Source organism: Crocodylus siamensis, chromosome 6, assembly GCF_052110815.1.
Source record: "Crocodylus siamensis isolate JL-2025a chromosome 6, ASM5211081v1, whole genome shotgun sequence".
Lineage (NCBI taxonomy): Eukaryota > Metazoa > Chordata > Crocodylia > Crocodylidae > Crocodylus > Crocodylus siamensis.
In genome coordinates, this window is record NC_143400.1 from 52,232,979 (window position 1) to 52,250,218 (window position 17,240).

Here is a 17,240-nt window from a genome sequence, read left to right on the forward strand (position 1 = left end):
TTTTAGTATTATTGGTGCCTTACACGCATTGGGTCCTTTCCTTGTTTATTTGATTCTCCTGTCAAATTTGTAAGGGCAGTAGTCATTTAAGGTCTTTTCCTGTAGTTATCTATTTATAGTCAGGGCAAAATGTTTTTGCTACAGCTAAACTAGAAAAGATGGGCTCAGTTATATGCAGGGCCAACATGTAATCAGAACAATATGGTACCTGCTTGTGATGTCAGACAAAGGACAGGTCAATGGTACAGCCAACCTGGCTCCAAAGTCCTGCTTGGGGGGGTCACAGAGGGTATGTTTACATTGCAGCCCATCACTCCTGGAGAGCATTGCTCTTGAGTACATCCTACCTACCCGCTTTCACTCACATGTGCCAAATCTGCAAATAAGCCAATGAAGCCACTATAGGGGGTGAGGAGCCACTCCCCTATCACTACACTCAAGCACGCTGGGGACAGAGATCTTGAGAGGGGTGGTAGAGCCTGGTCCTGACACGGCTTCACTTTCAGGGTTGGTGCATGTGAGTCAGAGCAGGCGGGGAGGGCATGCTCAAAACCTGGCCTTCCCTGGAGCGCTAGGGTGGCTAATTAGAGATACCCTCACCCCTCTCTCTGTGCTTCCATACTCACTCCATAAGAGGAGGACAATAGCACTGTCCTTCCTCAAAGGGGTGTTGGAAGTACACCTGATGATCAGGAGACACTGAGCCACCTGAAGTACTTGACTGGCAGCCATGTAAGTACCTTAGATTATCACAGAAAGAAATGTCATTCAGATGAAACTGCCATAAAATGGAAACACAATGGGCAAAAATGTCAGAAATGAAAAGTAGTTATTAGTGGTTCAATATGTCAAGTTGAGAGCATGGATATTTAATGGAGTCCAACAAGGGTCTCTTCTGGGTCCAGTGCTATTCAGTATTTTATTAGCAACTTGTATGTTGGAATAGAGAGTGCATTGATCAAATCTGCAGATAATACCAAGCCAAGAGCGATCATAAATGCTTCAGAAGATGGGAATTAAATACAACACCGATTTCATATATTGGCAAAACAGGGTTGGAATCAATAATGTGAGATTCAGTAAGAACAAATATGACGAGATCCATGCAGGAAAGTGTAATCAAATGCACAAATATGTAATTGGGACTGCTGACCAGGCAGTCGTGCCATGGAGAAAGATCTGAGGGTTAGTGTCGATGATAAATGGAATAAGTCAACAATGTGACGCCGCGGTGGAGAAAGCAAACAGTGTAGTGGGTTACATTAAACAAGGAAGGTAATTAATTATTCTGCTCTACTCAGCTCCAACTGGACTACTGCACTCAGGTTTGAACACTGCACTTAAAAAAGAGACAGAGACACAGTAGAAAGAGTTCAGAGGAAAGCAATAAAATGATAAAAGATTTGACCTACGAGGAAAGGTTAAGAGACCAGAGCACTTTCCAGCTTGAAGGAAGATGCATGAAGGGAGACCGCTCACTATCTACATACATGTTGAGGGACATTATTAATAGGAGACAAACCAATTATTCTTATTTGTCATTAAGGACAGAGTGAGAAGGAATTGCTACAAGCTGCAGCAGACAAGGCTCAGAAAACTATGTAAAGACCCAAAGAATTACATGAGTGAAGCAGCTTGCCAACATAGGACATGGGCTGACTACTCTTGGGCAGTTTACAAGCAAATTGATGCTGCTATGAGGATATAAACTTTTTGGGTCTCACAGCTCAGTTTAACTGTGCAGGGACTCTGACCTCAGGAACTGGAAGAGCAAGCCTGGAACCGGAAGAGATACAATCAGGATGAAAGGTAGGGTGGTGTGGCTATGCTGGCATGGCAGTGGCATGAAGAGGTGCCCAAGACAGCTGTGCACATGCTGCTTCCCATACCAGAAGCAGTACAGCTGCATTTGCCTGGCACTGAGCCCAGGCTAATTACCTCTGCTGAGAGGCAGAGTTCATTAGCCCACCCACAGCATGGCACAAAGGGAGTATTGCTGCTTCTCATTTGGGACATAGCACATGTGGAGCCACAGGCTCCAACCACAACATTGCATGGCACTGCAGGAACATTTGTGAGGGGTTAGTCAATCCACCTAGTCCCCCTAACCTCCACCCCCTTGCGGGCCAACTCGGGCTCCTGCACTGCTCACCTTTGTGAAGTGCAGGACTATGAGACTGACTTCCCAACCAAACCATCCTCTATTTATTCAGTCTTGAATACCTGCATCCCCCAGTGGCTCCACCTATGATCTGGAAATCAGGAGGAATAATTCGACAATCTTTAGCTGCACTTCAGAAACCAGGGCAGGGTCCCTTTAATAAGGCTGCACACATACTTTCTGAGGAAAGTCAGAAAGGAAGCATCTCCATTATTTGTGTCAGGCCAGTTATCAGGTTTAGGAAAACCTAATACTCTTTTTGGTGGTATAACCTTGCCTGATAAAAAGCAGACTTGTCTTCAAAGGGACAATTTACACAGGGAGTGACTAGGACTTCAATCTCCCGGATCCTTGTTTCAGCCCTTTACCAATGTCCCACTGTGCCAAACTACACTTTTAGGCAGCTAAACACCTTTAGAAATCAGGTCCTCCAAGTCTAAGTGCCCTGTTGGTAGAATGAAGGCAGCTGTCCTCCCTTATCACACTGGGGTGTTGGGATGATAAATACATTAATGGCCATCAAAAGCTTGCACACTGCAGTAAAAGGGGTCATATCCCTTCCTCAAATAGAAAAACTAGACAAGAAAACAAGTTCTGCAAGTACAATAAAAAAAAAGTATCAGAGCTATTTCATTTCTTTTGGACAACTCTCCTCTGGAACATGCTGGCCTGCTGAGTGGAAAATAAGGCGTATTAATGAAGATTGGGCCTTCCAGTAACTTGGCTCAAAAGAGAGCACACCCAAAGCAATTCAGCTGAAACTATCCCCACACACTACCTAGATTGCTCAAACCCTTGAGGTTTCAACTGTTGTCCCCACTTTAAATTTCCCATTTCCCTGACTCCCCTTTTTTTTCCCCCTTTAATTACACTGAGATTGGCACTTTGGGAGCCTTGCTGATCTGTTGCCACGGTTACTGTAGATGGAAGTGTTTTGTTAAAATGGCTTGAAAAATGCTGTCCTTAAAAAAAAAATCCATTTCATTTAATTTTTTTTCCTTCAGCACAGTAAATGTGTTTGTCAGGAATTGTCTGCCGTGCGCCTTTCCTGTGTACTCCATGGAAAAGACTTTCACGAAGTCTTGAGGCGCTGAAGCAGAGGGGTCGCGCTGAAGAGATACAGCACTTAAACTGCATTACCGTATAGCTATAGTTACCGAACGCGATTCAATCCAGATGCTTTCACAGGGAAGCGGGTGTAGGGGCGAGGAGGGGGCTTTCTCTGTAGAAATTAAACTGGATGCAGTAGCTAACTGAATAATCGTGATAAGAATCTGGTAGAATTTGTGATAAATAGTTAGTTACTCCAGAAAAGCCAGTATCTTTATTGGGAATCTTAATGAAATAGCTTTGCCCATATATGAAAGGGACAATACCATTTTAGACTCTATCTTATGAAAGTGGTGGTGTCAGCCCAGTGGAGCACTCAGCTCATCCTTATCTGCAAGCATGTGAGAAGCCCTATGGGCCAAGCAAGCACGTGGATCAGGTCCTATGTGTGGGTGGACCCCAGAGCTCCTGAGACCATGCCCCACCCAGAGCTTTTCATCGATTCCAGCAGGATTAAGTCCTTTCTGTACGAACAGAATGAGTGTGGCAGAGCCGGTGGAAGTACACAGTACTGCCCCTGCCTCATAACACCTCCCGTGCAGGGGTGTAACGATGTGGCTGGGCACCTGGGGCAGCTACTACACACAGACACAGTGGTGACCTGTGGTTGCCACTGCTGTCAGCGCAATCCTGCAACTGTAGCAGCTGCTGTTTTATTCCCACGCCCCACCACACCCAGCTGTCCCCATCACCCTGCCCTGACTCTTTTGGCTACTGTGGCAAGGCCACACACCCCACCAGTGTAACACAGAATAGCTCACCTCACTATAGCAGCACCAGCTGAGAATTTGGCCTGTTCTTTTTTGAGACGTTGAGGATGCGTCTACTGCACATTAGTCTAATAACTCTGTGTGGTAGTGTGTCACAGAAGAACCATGCTAATAGCCTACTGTGCAGTGATATTGGGCTAATGCGCAGTAAGCATCACTAAATAACAGTGCGCCAGCGCTACTGCGCAGTAACTCTAGGTACTGCACATTCAGTTAGTACCTCGTTAAGGAAGTACTAAACTAAATGCACGGTATTTAAGGTGTATTAATGAGCATGTAGACACAACCCAAAAGGACACAATCAATTACTCTGACCCATGCATTATTTCTACTGTGATTCATACTGGCTTTTAAAGAACTGAAATAAATACTTGTTTTCTCAGATACCTCTGCAAGAGTGTGCTTGTGAGTGAACCTCTGACTTTGTACCAGTGCAGGCTGGAAGTGTTCCTTAGACTATAAATTCCTCAATCAGGGATTGCCTTTTCTCTGTTTGTATAGCCCCAAATTCTGACGGGCCTTCAGGAACTATCATAAAATAAATATTTGCCTTTAATATTAATGTCCCTGCTCCCACTAAGGTCAATGACAAAGCTCCTACTGATGTCAGGCCCCAACTTAAATAGAGCTTATTGAGTTTTGCTTTTGAAGAATTTTAATTGTGGTCCCTGCTAAGGAGCTATGGGTATGAACACCCCTCCTTCCCCGCCCCCCCAGTTTCATGCCCATACCCAAAACAAATTCTCACATTTGAGTTCTTAAAATCCTCCTAAAAATGATTTATAGAGGAGAACCTGACAACCAATTTGTTGAGTGCTGGGAACCACGGCAAGTTAACAGGGAGGATATTTTAGCTGGAGGATTTTCTAGAAAACTGCTTTTCTCACTTTCCTCAGATCTTGATTTGGTGGGGCAATCTTGCACAATGCATAATATTGAAGGGGTAGCTAATGCTGCCAGCCTTTTCCTACCCTTGGCAGTAAACATCAAATGATAAATTAAATGAATAAAAATGCTAAGAGAGGAAGAAAGTGAGAATGCAAGAGAGAAATAAAGATGATGCTTGAAACAATTCATTTCCAGCAGACAATAGAAAGGGTTCATGTGGTCAGAGATGTAACAGGGTATATCTGCACACATGCTTCTCAGAGCTGTATTTCACAGGCAGCGTTTTAAAAGGTAATTATCTGTTTTCACCTACTTCCTTAACCCCTACCTTACTTAATGTAAGGCTTTCCTTTATAAAAAAAAAAAGCCCACTAAATTTGGGTTGTCGGCCACAAGTCATCTTCCCTCCCCCTTGTTTTAGATATATGGACGCAAGCTCATAAGCTGGGGTATTTGGTCCCTAAGAGGGGGAGAACTAAGCTATTAGCTATTCAGTCCTCCCCAAAGGTTTGGTAGCTCCCCTTGGAGCATCAGAGGACAACAGTGGTAACTCCTAAGTCCAGTCCGGTGCCTAGTAGAGGGACTAAGATCTAGCCCTTGAGTTCAGAGGAGGGTTCTTCCTGCTCTCTGCAGTTCAGGTTCCTGGCTGCTGCATCTCAGATAATACTTGGGAAGCTGCCCACCCATGTGATCAAGGAGCTACTGTTTTATAGAGAAGGGGGTGCTGACTAATTCTGGGGAGGGAGAGGCAATTAGGTTCACACTCCTTCCTCTGCTTTTCTGCAATGAGGCACACCCTGTTTCACACCCATCTCCCTGTGGAATTGACTGTATGTGGGGAACAGGCCTGGCTTGAAGACCCTGGGGGACCCTAACAGGAAAGCTCAGTGGGTTGAAAAATGCTGGTGTTAACTCATTACAAGAGGTGAGGTTGGCTTAAGAGCACCCAGCCAGCCTGCCTCAAATAACATCACCTCCAGCCTATGATGGAGCAGCCCCGTGCCCTGTGGATTCAGACGGGTGGGGTATAGAGACTTGTCTAGCTTCACTGCCTGAGCGAAGTGGAAATCTAAAAAGTTATTAAACAGGAAAGTGAAGAGGAGATTAGAATTTAGATATTCTTCTTGTTTCAATCATGTAAAGTGTCATTATTATATAAATCAAGGAAATGGCCTGGATGCTCTCAGCTGGCATCAAGTGGCATAGCTATATTGAAGTCACACAGACAGCCTTCACTGATGTCAAGGGAGCTGCACTGATCTACGGCAGCTGAAGATCTGGCTCACAATTTTAATCTCGACAGTGCCCCTTTCTCTGATTAACTGGGGTTAAAAGAACAACTAATAAAGACAAAGTGCAGGAAAGCTTCGCGCAGCTGCAGAGAATTACCTAGGAGCAAATCCTTTGGAAAGACGCAGACACATTTTTATTGCACCAGTGAACAGAAGCATCTACAGATACATGATATTATTTACTCCTATGACACGTAACAACTTTGAAATTGAACAGCTGGCACCTCAAATTAGAACATTTTAAAATTAAGCCTTAATGAGGAGAAATAAAAATCAACAAATGGACTTTTTTATACAGTACTCCTCTGGTGTAGCATACTGTAAATCAGCTATGTAACAAGAAGCAATAAAAAATAGATTTATTTACAATTGTTCTACCTGCCTCCGTTCTCCCTCTGCCACTTACTGCTGAAGTGATCTGGCAGAATATTTAAATTAATCCTTTATTTCATATGCATATTTTTAGACATTCCTGAGCCTCTCCTGCATATCAGCAGATAGAAGCATTACGGTAAGACTCTGTATGCTTATGCCCACACATGCTGGGTATATAGAGAAGCACTGGGAGAACCAGGTGTGCTCAGTCACTTTCTTCAATACATGCTGATTCCCAGTGTGAACTTGCTGGAAATGTGCACCCCCTCTTAGGAAACGTATTTTTAGTACAGTAAACCCAGCATAGCACGATCACAGCCCAATCAAAATTGTGTTCTCATTACAGAGCTTCAGATGAGAAATACAGTCTAACGCCCATGCTGCACTTGTTAAACAAGTAAAAGTCGTTGGAGAAGAGGGTGGAGGGGTGGATGCAAGGACAAAAAAATCCACTTTTAACTTCTCAATTATTTTATTGTACCAGAAATAAGTAAAATGCCTGCAACTCTGCTCCATCCACATGTGCCAGCAATAAAGTCTTTTAAGTCTTCCAGGCACAGCCACCATTGTGTCTGTCCTACCAGATATAGAAATGAGGACTTACAGAGCAAAAAACAGTTGTAGCCAAACAGCCCAGCCCACTATGCTAGAGCTGCAACAAATATACAACCATTGGGGAACAGGCACAAAAGTGAGGATGTGACACACACTGACCTGTGGATTACCTAATTACATGTTTTTTCAATAAAGTGGAGGGGGGTGCCTTTTCTCACCCCTGTCTGCTACCACACTCAGATTTATTTTCCCAGTACTTGATGAGCTACTCCAAAGGCCTAGATGGCATCTTCTTGTAAACATTTTGACCGGTAGGCAAATATTTTCAAATTAACAGAAGAGCGCTGCTGGTTAGGAATGGGTTCTTTCTTTACTGATTATTCTGGTGTTGCTTTTTGAGTATTTTTTCCCTGCTTTCTGTTTTTAATGGAGAAAGAGACTTAAGTTATCTGTTGCCATGCCAGCCTGATTACAGCAGACAGCTGATTTATTTCACATAAAGCCACGTAGAATACCAACACTTAACATACTCTGTGCCCTACAAAAGAATATTTTGTCAACATGTCTATGAACAAGACAGCAATGGTAGATAACCTGAACAAGACAGCAATGGTAGATAACCTCACATTCTAATTTATCTTGAGGAGTACCTGCTTCCCATCGCAGATGCTGCCGCTAAAAAGTATCAATTCAAACAAGTCTTGTCGACATGAGCTGGGATCTGTCCCATTATTCATAATTTGGTGCACACCCAGCTGGTATCACACAAGAATCAGTTGCTAGCATAGATGCAGAAGATGATGCAGCATCATCTGCTCATGCCAGACTTTGATAACAAGATTACTAGTGGTGTTACGACACGAGGAACATTTCCATTAAAACACAGCACAATGGTGTCATATCATATGGCAGCTTAGGACCCCGAATGCTTGTTATGTGGCAACCTCTAATGTGTACCCCTCCCATCTCTATGGGCTCATAAGAGGTTGTGTCACACACACAGTTTAAAACCCCTTGGCCCATCCTTCACAGCCTAGTTGTGGAACAGATCACCAGCTGAGGTAAAATGACATGGCTCACTGATAAGAGATGCTATGATATATGTGCCTATTTAGAAGGGAGCTGGACTCCAATTTCAGTGCTAAGTCCCCTAGGTTCAGCCTTCTAAACACCCAGCCCTGAGCTTCATAATGAATGTTTTCCCTCCCCCAGCCATCAGCTGAGGATATCATAGAACTCTGTATTTCCTTAGCACACCAATCCACTTTTGTGAAACACTTACAAAGCTTTTAGGCATTTAAATCACAAAATGCAATTCTACTGCACTCTGTGCAACAGCTAACAACAACAAGGAGCTCTAGGTTCCTTATGTGTCTCCATTCTAGCCTTTTAAGCTTGCACAGAAGTGCTCTACTGAGGTGCCTACTTTCACTTACCTTCTGTGGCAATCCTAATCCACCCTAGGAAACATCCATATTCTATGTAAATTCCCCAATCTTTAGTCGCAGAAAGACTGCAACTTGCACTTCTTGACAAAGGGGTGGAGGAATCACTCAACTCTTAGCACAACAGCCTAGCAGTTAAGGCACATGCCCAGAGTATAAACCCTCTTCAGACAGGGGAGGGTCTGAATGCACATCTTCTACTCCCTATCACAGTGCCCTAACCAGCTGGCCATGGGCTAGGCAGAACTAAAAGCACCCTCTGCCCCTCCTGTTGAAGTTGTCCCTTGCATAGCCAAGAGGTAAAGCCATGGAGCTACGAGAGCAGGCAAGAGAGTATGACTCTGTGCCTCAGGAAGGAGGGCACTGGCCCTGGCGGTCAGAAGACATGGGTTCTGGCCCATGTTCCCAGTCTGTGCTCCCAGTGCTGTTTCTAGCTTGTGTGTCCAATAGTCATTAGGACACTATCTTGGGACATGGAAGATATGGTACAAACCCACTCCCATTGAAGAAAGCCTAAAATATCGGACTCCCGCTCCTCTGGCAAGTGGCCTAGCCTCTAGGCTATCAGGGCAAAAGTAGATAGGAACTCGTCTTCTATGAAGAGTGACCTGAATACTGATCTGATCTAGGCACATAAGGATCTCTGATTGAAAGAACAAAGGAAAATGATGTACTTCCCTGTGTGGATTAGGATGGGAGAAAGCTACTCATTTTCTCAGAACAGGAGGTGATATGTCTAAGCAGATTATTTTAGGATTGATCTCTGAGGGCAAGCTAGGCTATGCATTGAGAGAACAGGAGAGCTGTACATTTCTCGCCTGGCACTGAGTCGCACTCCTGAGGTGCAACCCATAGCTGTTAGAGTTAGAAGCAGATGAGGACCTGGGCCTATGCATATTGTGACACTATTACTTACTGGTGCACGCTGCCTCCGGCGGGTCGGACTCAGCGCGGTAGTAGCCATTGCGGCAGGTGCAGATGGGAGAGGCCTCTGCTGTAGAGCGACTGTTGGTGGGACACTGGGCACAAATCCCTGCCCCCTGGTTGGCCTTGAACATCCCTGCTGGACAAGCTGGAACAGAAAGAAGAAAACAGGGAATGGCTGAATATTTAATCCTTCATTTTTTAAAGGTGCATCAGAAGGTGTTACTTATAGGAACATTAAACCAAGGGTTATCGTGAGGAAAAGTATGGTATGAGCAAACAGTGTTACTCACCTAAGCTGCCCATGTGCTTGCTCTTACTCAGCAATACATGCAGGGTGGCTTGGTCTTCAATGAAAGTGGGCTAAGCTACCTTGCATTTCATTGAATTTAATTTCACGCCCCTGCTTTCCTCACTGTAACTTTTTATTTCATGAGACCATAAGAAAGGGCAGGAAGGAGGGAAGGCTTTCCATAATTCCAATGACAAAAGACACAGAACCTGGTATCGCTATATAAACAAAGTTGAACAGCATGCAATTCTGAGATCTGAAAGCTTAAAGAAGAGAATTTGGGTGGTAAATATAACAGCTTTTTTGTTTGGGTCATGAATTATTTTGGGAGGCATCAGAGAAAGACTGGAACTGTCTTCTTACCAAATACCTGATTTCCCTTTTATTTCTAGACCTGATCCCTGTTTTGGGATGATGTCAAAATTACCAAATGGTTCCTTTCCTCATCTTGTTCTTTTTTATGCTGGCTGAAGTTCAGGTGTGCCCTGTGCCAGACTCTGCCTACCTTCCTCTTATACACGGAACAAGTCCTGGTAAGATCATACAGTTGAAGACTGTAAATCAGAGCTAGGACTGATGAGATATAAAGGACAGCTTGGATTCACAGAGTAACCCCAATGTGAAAAAGGAGTACAGAGCTCTCCTTTATCCTCACCTAAAGTGTCTGACTTCTTCTACCCTAGGGAAGAGGGTGGAAGTTCTGGCAGAAGGAAATAAAGACTAATTTTACTTCTCAACCTAAGGATCTGGGCAGTGAGACCTGCTGAACAGCTTGTGTCCAGAGAAAGGATGTGGCTTATGGCTGGAATTCATGGTCAACTGCCTTATTTGGGAGAATTAAAATATTTACCCAAATCTAAGATGACCCTGAATATAAGACAACCTTCTAATAATTAGATTTTATATGTGGAAAATTTGTTGTAATTTTTCAGGTATAGAATCTAAATATTGGAGGTTTACCTTGAAATTGTCCCCCTCCCACTGCTGCAGCAAGGAAAATTAATCTGGTGGGGGCAGGTACAACCCATCTGAATCAGTTACATGGTTATATATAACCCCTTACCCTCCCGCCCCCCGTCCCTTTACTATCAGGCTCTGCTCATAGAAGTGAGGAGCATATTTGAAAACAGTGACCTTAAAACAAACACAACTTAAAATATAGGCACATTACTTCCAGTACCCACAGACATAGTTGAACCAGAACTGGTATATTTTAACTTTTTTGAAACTGCTGCAAGCTTTAGCACAGGTACTCCATAAACATGCTTTTAAGCAGCACTTTTGTACTTACTTAAATCCAGCACAAACAATTATTTTTTTAATAATATATTCTGTGTTCCAGGACAAATTAGTCAAATCAGTTCCAAGTTATATCAACTGAGCAGAACTCAATTGTTCCAAAAACCAGACTGATTGAGCAGGCAGAACTCAATCATTCTAAACACCATGTATGGCGCTATATCACCAAACATCTTCCATCCCAGACCTATCACCTTGGGACTTCAGATGCTCCTAAATCCATTAGCAGGCATCCTATGTGCAGACCCAAGCCTAGAGGTCTTGGGGTTTGGATGCCCCCACACTTGATCTTATACTACACTTGATCTTTACCAACAAGAGATACTAACTTAAATACAGTTTTTTTTTTTTGTTTTTTTTTTCTGTTTTTTTTTTGCACCGGTCCTGGAAGCACTACCAGGTCAATGCATGGAGTGGATGGAGCACGCTCCAGTTCCACCACCCAATACCAAAAAGAATCTGCTCAATATAGACCTCCCATGGAGGACACATCAGAGACAACTACCCTGGGGAGCTCGCCTACGTGGTCACGCTGCTGTAAACCATGCATCACATTAGTTCAAATACAAAAGGCTTATGATTTACCATGTGGTTCACTGGGCTGGGCCCCAGCAGAGTCAGCAGCATTTCAAGCCATGGTGACCCCAGAATTTAGCATTGATCACTATGTGCATGTACTCCAGACATCTCTCCCTCCTCCCCACCCCTACCAAAAAGATCCACGTGCTTATTAGCCCACCACTTATGATGGGAACTGTGTGTTTTTGTCACCAGTCATGAGATCTTCCAAAAATGTATGCGCAAATGAGACACAGGGCAACCTGGTCCTGTTCCACCTCATGGAGAGCAGGGCCACACAAATCATATGCAACAGGCTGACTGAGGGGGCAACAGAGGCATTCTGGATGAACTGTTTGGGGCCCTGTTTGGTGATGTCTGCCAGGCATTTAAGGCTGGCGAAGAAACAAGAATCATTAGAACTGGAAAAGAAAAGTGAAGCTCAGCTGTGAGAGTGAAGTGGAAGTCAAAGCAGATTCAATATGGTGGCTCACTGTGACTTGAAAAAAAGTCAGCGCTGAGGGGGCTGTGCTCACTACCATATACACAGCTGGTCCTAGGGGAGTATGGGGTCTCTTTAACACTGTACAGAGCCATGGCACTCCCTGCAAAAAGCTAGCATATAAAAGTGCTATAGCGATGAGATATGGTACCTGGGGCCATGCAGATCCCATATGCTCTGGATGAGCTGCTCTTCAGCAGACTTAAAGCTGAAAGTGTGCAGCAGGGGAGGTGGCAAGCAGCTGGATGGCACAGGGCTAAGTTGCCAGCTCCAGGTGGGCGCTGTGGCAGGTTGTGCAGCTGTTCCACCTGGCTCTGCAGGACCCCACAAAGCGCAGGGCCCAGGGTAGTCACCCTGATTTGCCCTACCCAGGGGACAGCTCTGACCATATATCTTATTCAGGTGGTTGCACTAACTTATTTTTGTGGTAGGTCCTATCAGCATCTCAACCTTTTGGCTAAGGTCAAGTATTTTTGGCACCACCCTGGGGATCTTTAAGAGGAGGCTAGATATACACCTTGCTGGGATCATTTGACCCCCATACTCTTTCCTGCCATGGCAGGGGGCCGGACTCGATGATCTGCTCAAGTCCCTTCGAACCCTAGAAACTATGAAACGATGGTTGCATTCACAGCTTTTGATCCTCTCTGCATCTCTTGGTGCATCTTCTGTGTCCCACCATGCCGGCATTCTCTCGTGCTCCTGCCACTTTCTGCCTCTTGTCTCACATACCTTCTCCTGCTGTTTCTGCTCTGTCTCCCACTCGCCTCTATTATAATAACAACCAGTGATGGGATGCAGATGGGATCGATGATGAGCAGATAGGAGTTCATAGAAAAGATACTGACTGAGATATTGGAAGTGCAGATGGAGCATCTCACCACCCTGACTGTTTTCCAAAACAGAAAGGCTTGGGAGTTCACTGACTAGAACAGTGAAGGGAATGAAAATTTTTGGAAGAAACATGCAGAGGAATGTGGAAAGGAGGATTTAAGAGGTACGTAGTTTACAGCAGGGGAAAATGTCAAGGGAATGAGGGATTATAATAAGAATGTATATAGATTTATTACAGGCAGAAGACATAGAAAGGTGGATGGAATTGCATGTGCAAGAAGTAATGTGTGTAGAGAAAGTTCAGGACACATATGGTATTTGGATGGGGTTATGGAGGGCATGAATTGTGTTGACAGCAAACAAGTGGAGCACAGGTGGGGTGCAGCACCTTCCATCGATAATCCATCTGAGGCCCCATTGGGGTTTTATAATATACCATGGGTAACCAAAGCAACGTAGCAAATGTGAGGGGGGGGCACCTGTCTACATACAAGTGCATTTCAGATGTGAAGGGAAGGGGTATAGAGCTGCAGAGTGCCAGGAATCCCTAAAATGCACTAGTTGTGGGGAGAAGGGACACTTATTCTGCAGTTGTCTGAAAGCCTATGCAAGCAAGTCAGACCTGCTGAGGAACAGTGTGAATCAGACTGGGACAGTGGGGGAAAAGAGAAGGGTGAGAATAAAGTAGAAATGATAGATGAACCCCTGCAGGATGGAGAAAGGAGAAAGAAGGGAATGTAATATCTGTAACTGAGGTCGCTTGAGAAGAACAGGAGAAGGGGTGCAGGAGAAAGCCTAGACATGGAGGTGGGGGAGAGGGAGAAAAAAGAAATCAAACAAGCAGAAGACATAGAGGTGGAACAAAAAAAAAAGCCTGGGGTCAATGAGGGGAAAGGAAGAAAACACAAGGGAAGAAAATCAGGAAAAAGAAAACTGGAGATGAGGAGAATGAGCCAGAGCCAGATCAGCTTCCCGCCATTAATTCCCCAGGCTCCAGCCCGAATGGTGAACTGGAGGCAGGAAACAACATGGAAGTCGGAGAATGAAAGCCTTCCTAAATGCAAAGGCAGTCAGGCAGCTTGCAGAAGAAACAGGCATGGAAGTGAGGACTGAGGAGAAGTCAACATGGAGAGCAGCAGTGCCAGAGAACCTTAAAAGGACAAGCACACCCTTTTTATAGCAAGCACAACAGCACTGATCATTGCATCTATTAATACCAGGAGTGTGCTAACAAGGAAAAGATGGAAACAGAGCAAAGTAATGTTAAAACTATTAAGGAAAGACATAATCTGCCTACAAGAATGTGGGATACTGAGGGAAAAGGGTTATAAGCACTTTGAGAAAAGGTAGAGATGAGGACCGTTCTGGTGGTAAGGGACAAATGAAAACAAAGTTTCATAGTTTCTAGGGTCAGAAGGGACCTGAACAGATCACCAAGTCCAACCCCCTGCCCTGGGCAGGAACAAGTGCTGGGATCATAATACCCCAGCCAGATATCTATCCAACCTCCTCTTGAAGACCCCCAAGGTAGGGGAGAGCACCACCTCCCTTGGGAGCCCATTTCAGAGCCAGGCAGCCCTAACCATATAGTAATGCCTCCTGATATCAAGCCTGAACCTGCTCTCAATCAATTTGTGGCCGTTATTCATTGTTATCCCAGGTGGTGCCTGGGGGAACAGAGTCTCACCTATTTTCTGCTGGTTCCCCTGTTGAGTTTATAGATGGCCACCAGATCCCCTCTCAGTCTTCTCTTGTGGAGGCTAAATAGATTCAGGCCCTTTAGTCTATCTTCACAGGGCCTGCCCTGCTGCCCCCTGACCATGTGAGTGGCCCTCCTCTGGACCCTCTCAAAGTTAGCCATATCCCTCCTGAAGTGCAGCGCCCAGAACTGGACACAGTACTCCAACTGCAGCCTGACCAGTGCTGCACAGAGGGGGAGGATCACCTCCCTGGACCTGCTTGTGATGCATCTGTGGATGCACAACAAGGTGTGGTTAGCCTTACTGACCGCTTCCTCGCATTGGCAGCTCATGTCCATCCTGGAGTCAACAATAACTCCAAGATCCCTTTCAGCCGCCGTGTTGACAAGAAGGGTATTCCCCAGCCTATAGGTATATTGCTTTTTCCTTCTCCCTAGATGCAGCACCTTGCACCTGTCTGTGTTGAATTCCATCCTATTCTCATCTGCCCACCTCTATAACCTGCCTAGATCTAGCTGGATGCCGTCCCTCCCCTCCAGTGTGCCCACTTCTCCCCACATCTTTGTGTCATTAGCAAATTTGGACAGTGTGCTTTTCACACCCACCTCCAAGTTGCTGATAAAGACGCTGAATTGCACAGGCCCAAGGACTGTGCCCTGGGGAACTCCACTGCCCACATCCCTCCAGGTCAAAAACGATCCGTCCACTACCACTCAATGGGTACAACCATCAAGCCAATTTGTGGCTGAAGTGGCAATACTATTCAAGGATCCAGAGGTGAAAGCAAAACAGGCAGAAGACAACATCAGTGGCAGACTACAGCGAATGATACTATCAGTCAGGGGAGCAGAATTAGAAGTTTTCAATGTGTAGGCACCACCAGGGCAGGAGGGGAGGAGATTCTTCTTCGAAAGCTAACCGTTTATGTGGTTGAAGAGAGACTCTGGCTAATAGTGGGGAGCTTCAACTGTATAATAGAAGCAAGTGACAGAACAGGGGAAAGAGGAGGTGGAACTTTAGAGCATTCATCCAGATTTGTTAGCAAATATAATAAAAGAAGAATCACTAAGAGATGCATAGGCAGGGGAGAAGGTTTTCACTAGAACTGACTCCAGTGGACACACACAATCAAGAACTGACTTCGTGTTTGTATCAGAAGAAACAGAGATTAGGAAGAAAGAAACTGTAATTGTGGCATTTGGTGATCACCAGATGCTGAAGGCTGAACTGAGTCTTGGTAAAAGGAAAGGGAGTGTGGAAGTTAAGTGTCCAATTGCTACAAGACAAGGAGCAATGTCAAGCACACACGAGACAGTTATGAGGGGTAGAGAACAGTGAAGAAATATTTTAACAGTACTGTACAATGGTGGATGACAGTGAAGAAGAAAACAAAAGAAAGTTTCAGGAAGAAAGGTCAAACAATTGTGAGGAAAAGAACAAAAGAGCTGAGAGAGCTGCAAAGAAAGATGCAGGAGCTGCTAAAGGAAACCACAAAAGGAAGACAGCTACAAGAAGAACTAGAAGAAATAAGACAACAGATAGAAAGCTGGTTTAAAAGGAGGACAAGAGAGAAAATATTTTTAGCAGAAGAACCCTGGGTGGGAGAAAATGAAGGATGTGGAGGAGTGCTTAAAAACTTTTAAAAGAGGGACATCACCAGGAACAGATGGACTACCTATGGAATTGGATGAGAAGTTTTGGGCATGGGTAGGGATAGAAATAGTGGAAGTTTTCAAGGAAATAGCAGAAACAGGAGAGGGAAAGATTTTACAAGAAACACTGTGATCTTACTCTTTAAGAAATGGGAGAAGGAACTTCTAAAAAACTGGAGACCGATAACACTCCTTAATATGGGTTAGAAGTTAATGGCCAAGATGCTGGCTTTGAGGATGAGGAAAAACCTCCAGAAGATACTATATGAAGACCAACTATGCACAGTACCAGGTAGAAGGATCTTCGAAGTGATCAAAGATGCACTGTCCCAAATCCGAGACAGGAAAGCAAACACAGTTATAGCAAACCTAGATTTAGCAAAGGATATGACAGAGTGGGTCATGGTTACATATTTGAGGTGTTAGGGAAAATGGAGTTTCCAGAGGAATGTGTATGTTGGATAAGGTTATTGTATAGAGAAGCAGAGAGTCAAATCCAAATTAGGCATCAAAGCAGGGTTTTTAAAATCCATACAGGGGTGAAAGAGTGTCCCCTGTCACCACTACTATATGTGTGTGGCATGAAATCATTAGCACAAAGAATAAGAAAAGACAAGGTCATAAGCAGAGTAACAAAACCAGGAGGGGAGGAGGTAAAACACATAATAGACAGGGATGATATAAATGTAGTAGTCTGAGATAGACATTTAATGGAAAGGGCCCTAGAGCATACATCAGAGTATGAAGAAGTGATGTGGGCTAAACTAAATAGATTGAAAAGCACCATAACAGAAGTGGACACCTGGAGGGACTTGGAGAAGTTGGGCCTTCAAATAACAGAGAGAGAAATCAGAGCACTAGGGATCCCAATGGACACTGAGGG

At 44.5% G+C, this 17,240-nt stretch overlaps 1 protein-coding gene across 10 annotated transcripts in view; it reads right to left on the minus strand.

The window, feature by feature from the left end:
- The window catches only part of EPHB1 (EPH receptor B1), a 322,722-nt gene that overhangs the window by 100,749 nt on the left and 204,733 nt on the right, over positions 1-17,240 (minus strand). For all 10 annotated transcript variants that reach the window (XM_090052907.1, XM_090052906.1, XM_090052904.1 and 7 more), the window contains exon 4: positions 9,513-9,668. In XM_090052907.1, the coding sequence (XP_089909033.1) occupies positions 9,513-9,668 (156 nt within the window). The remainder of the gene's footprint in view (positions 1-9,512; positions 9,669-17,240) is intronic.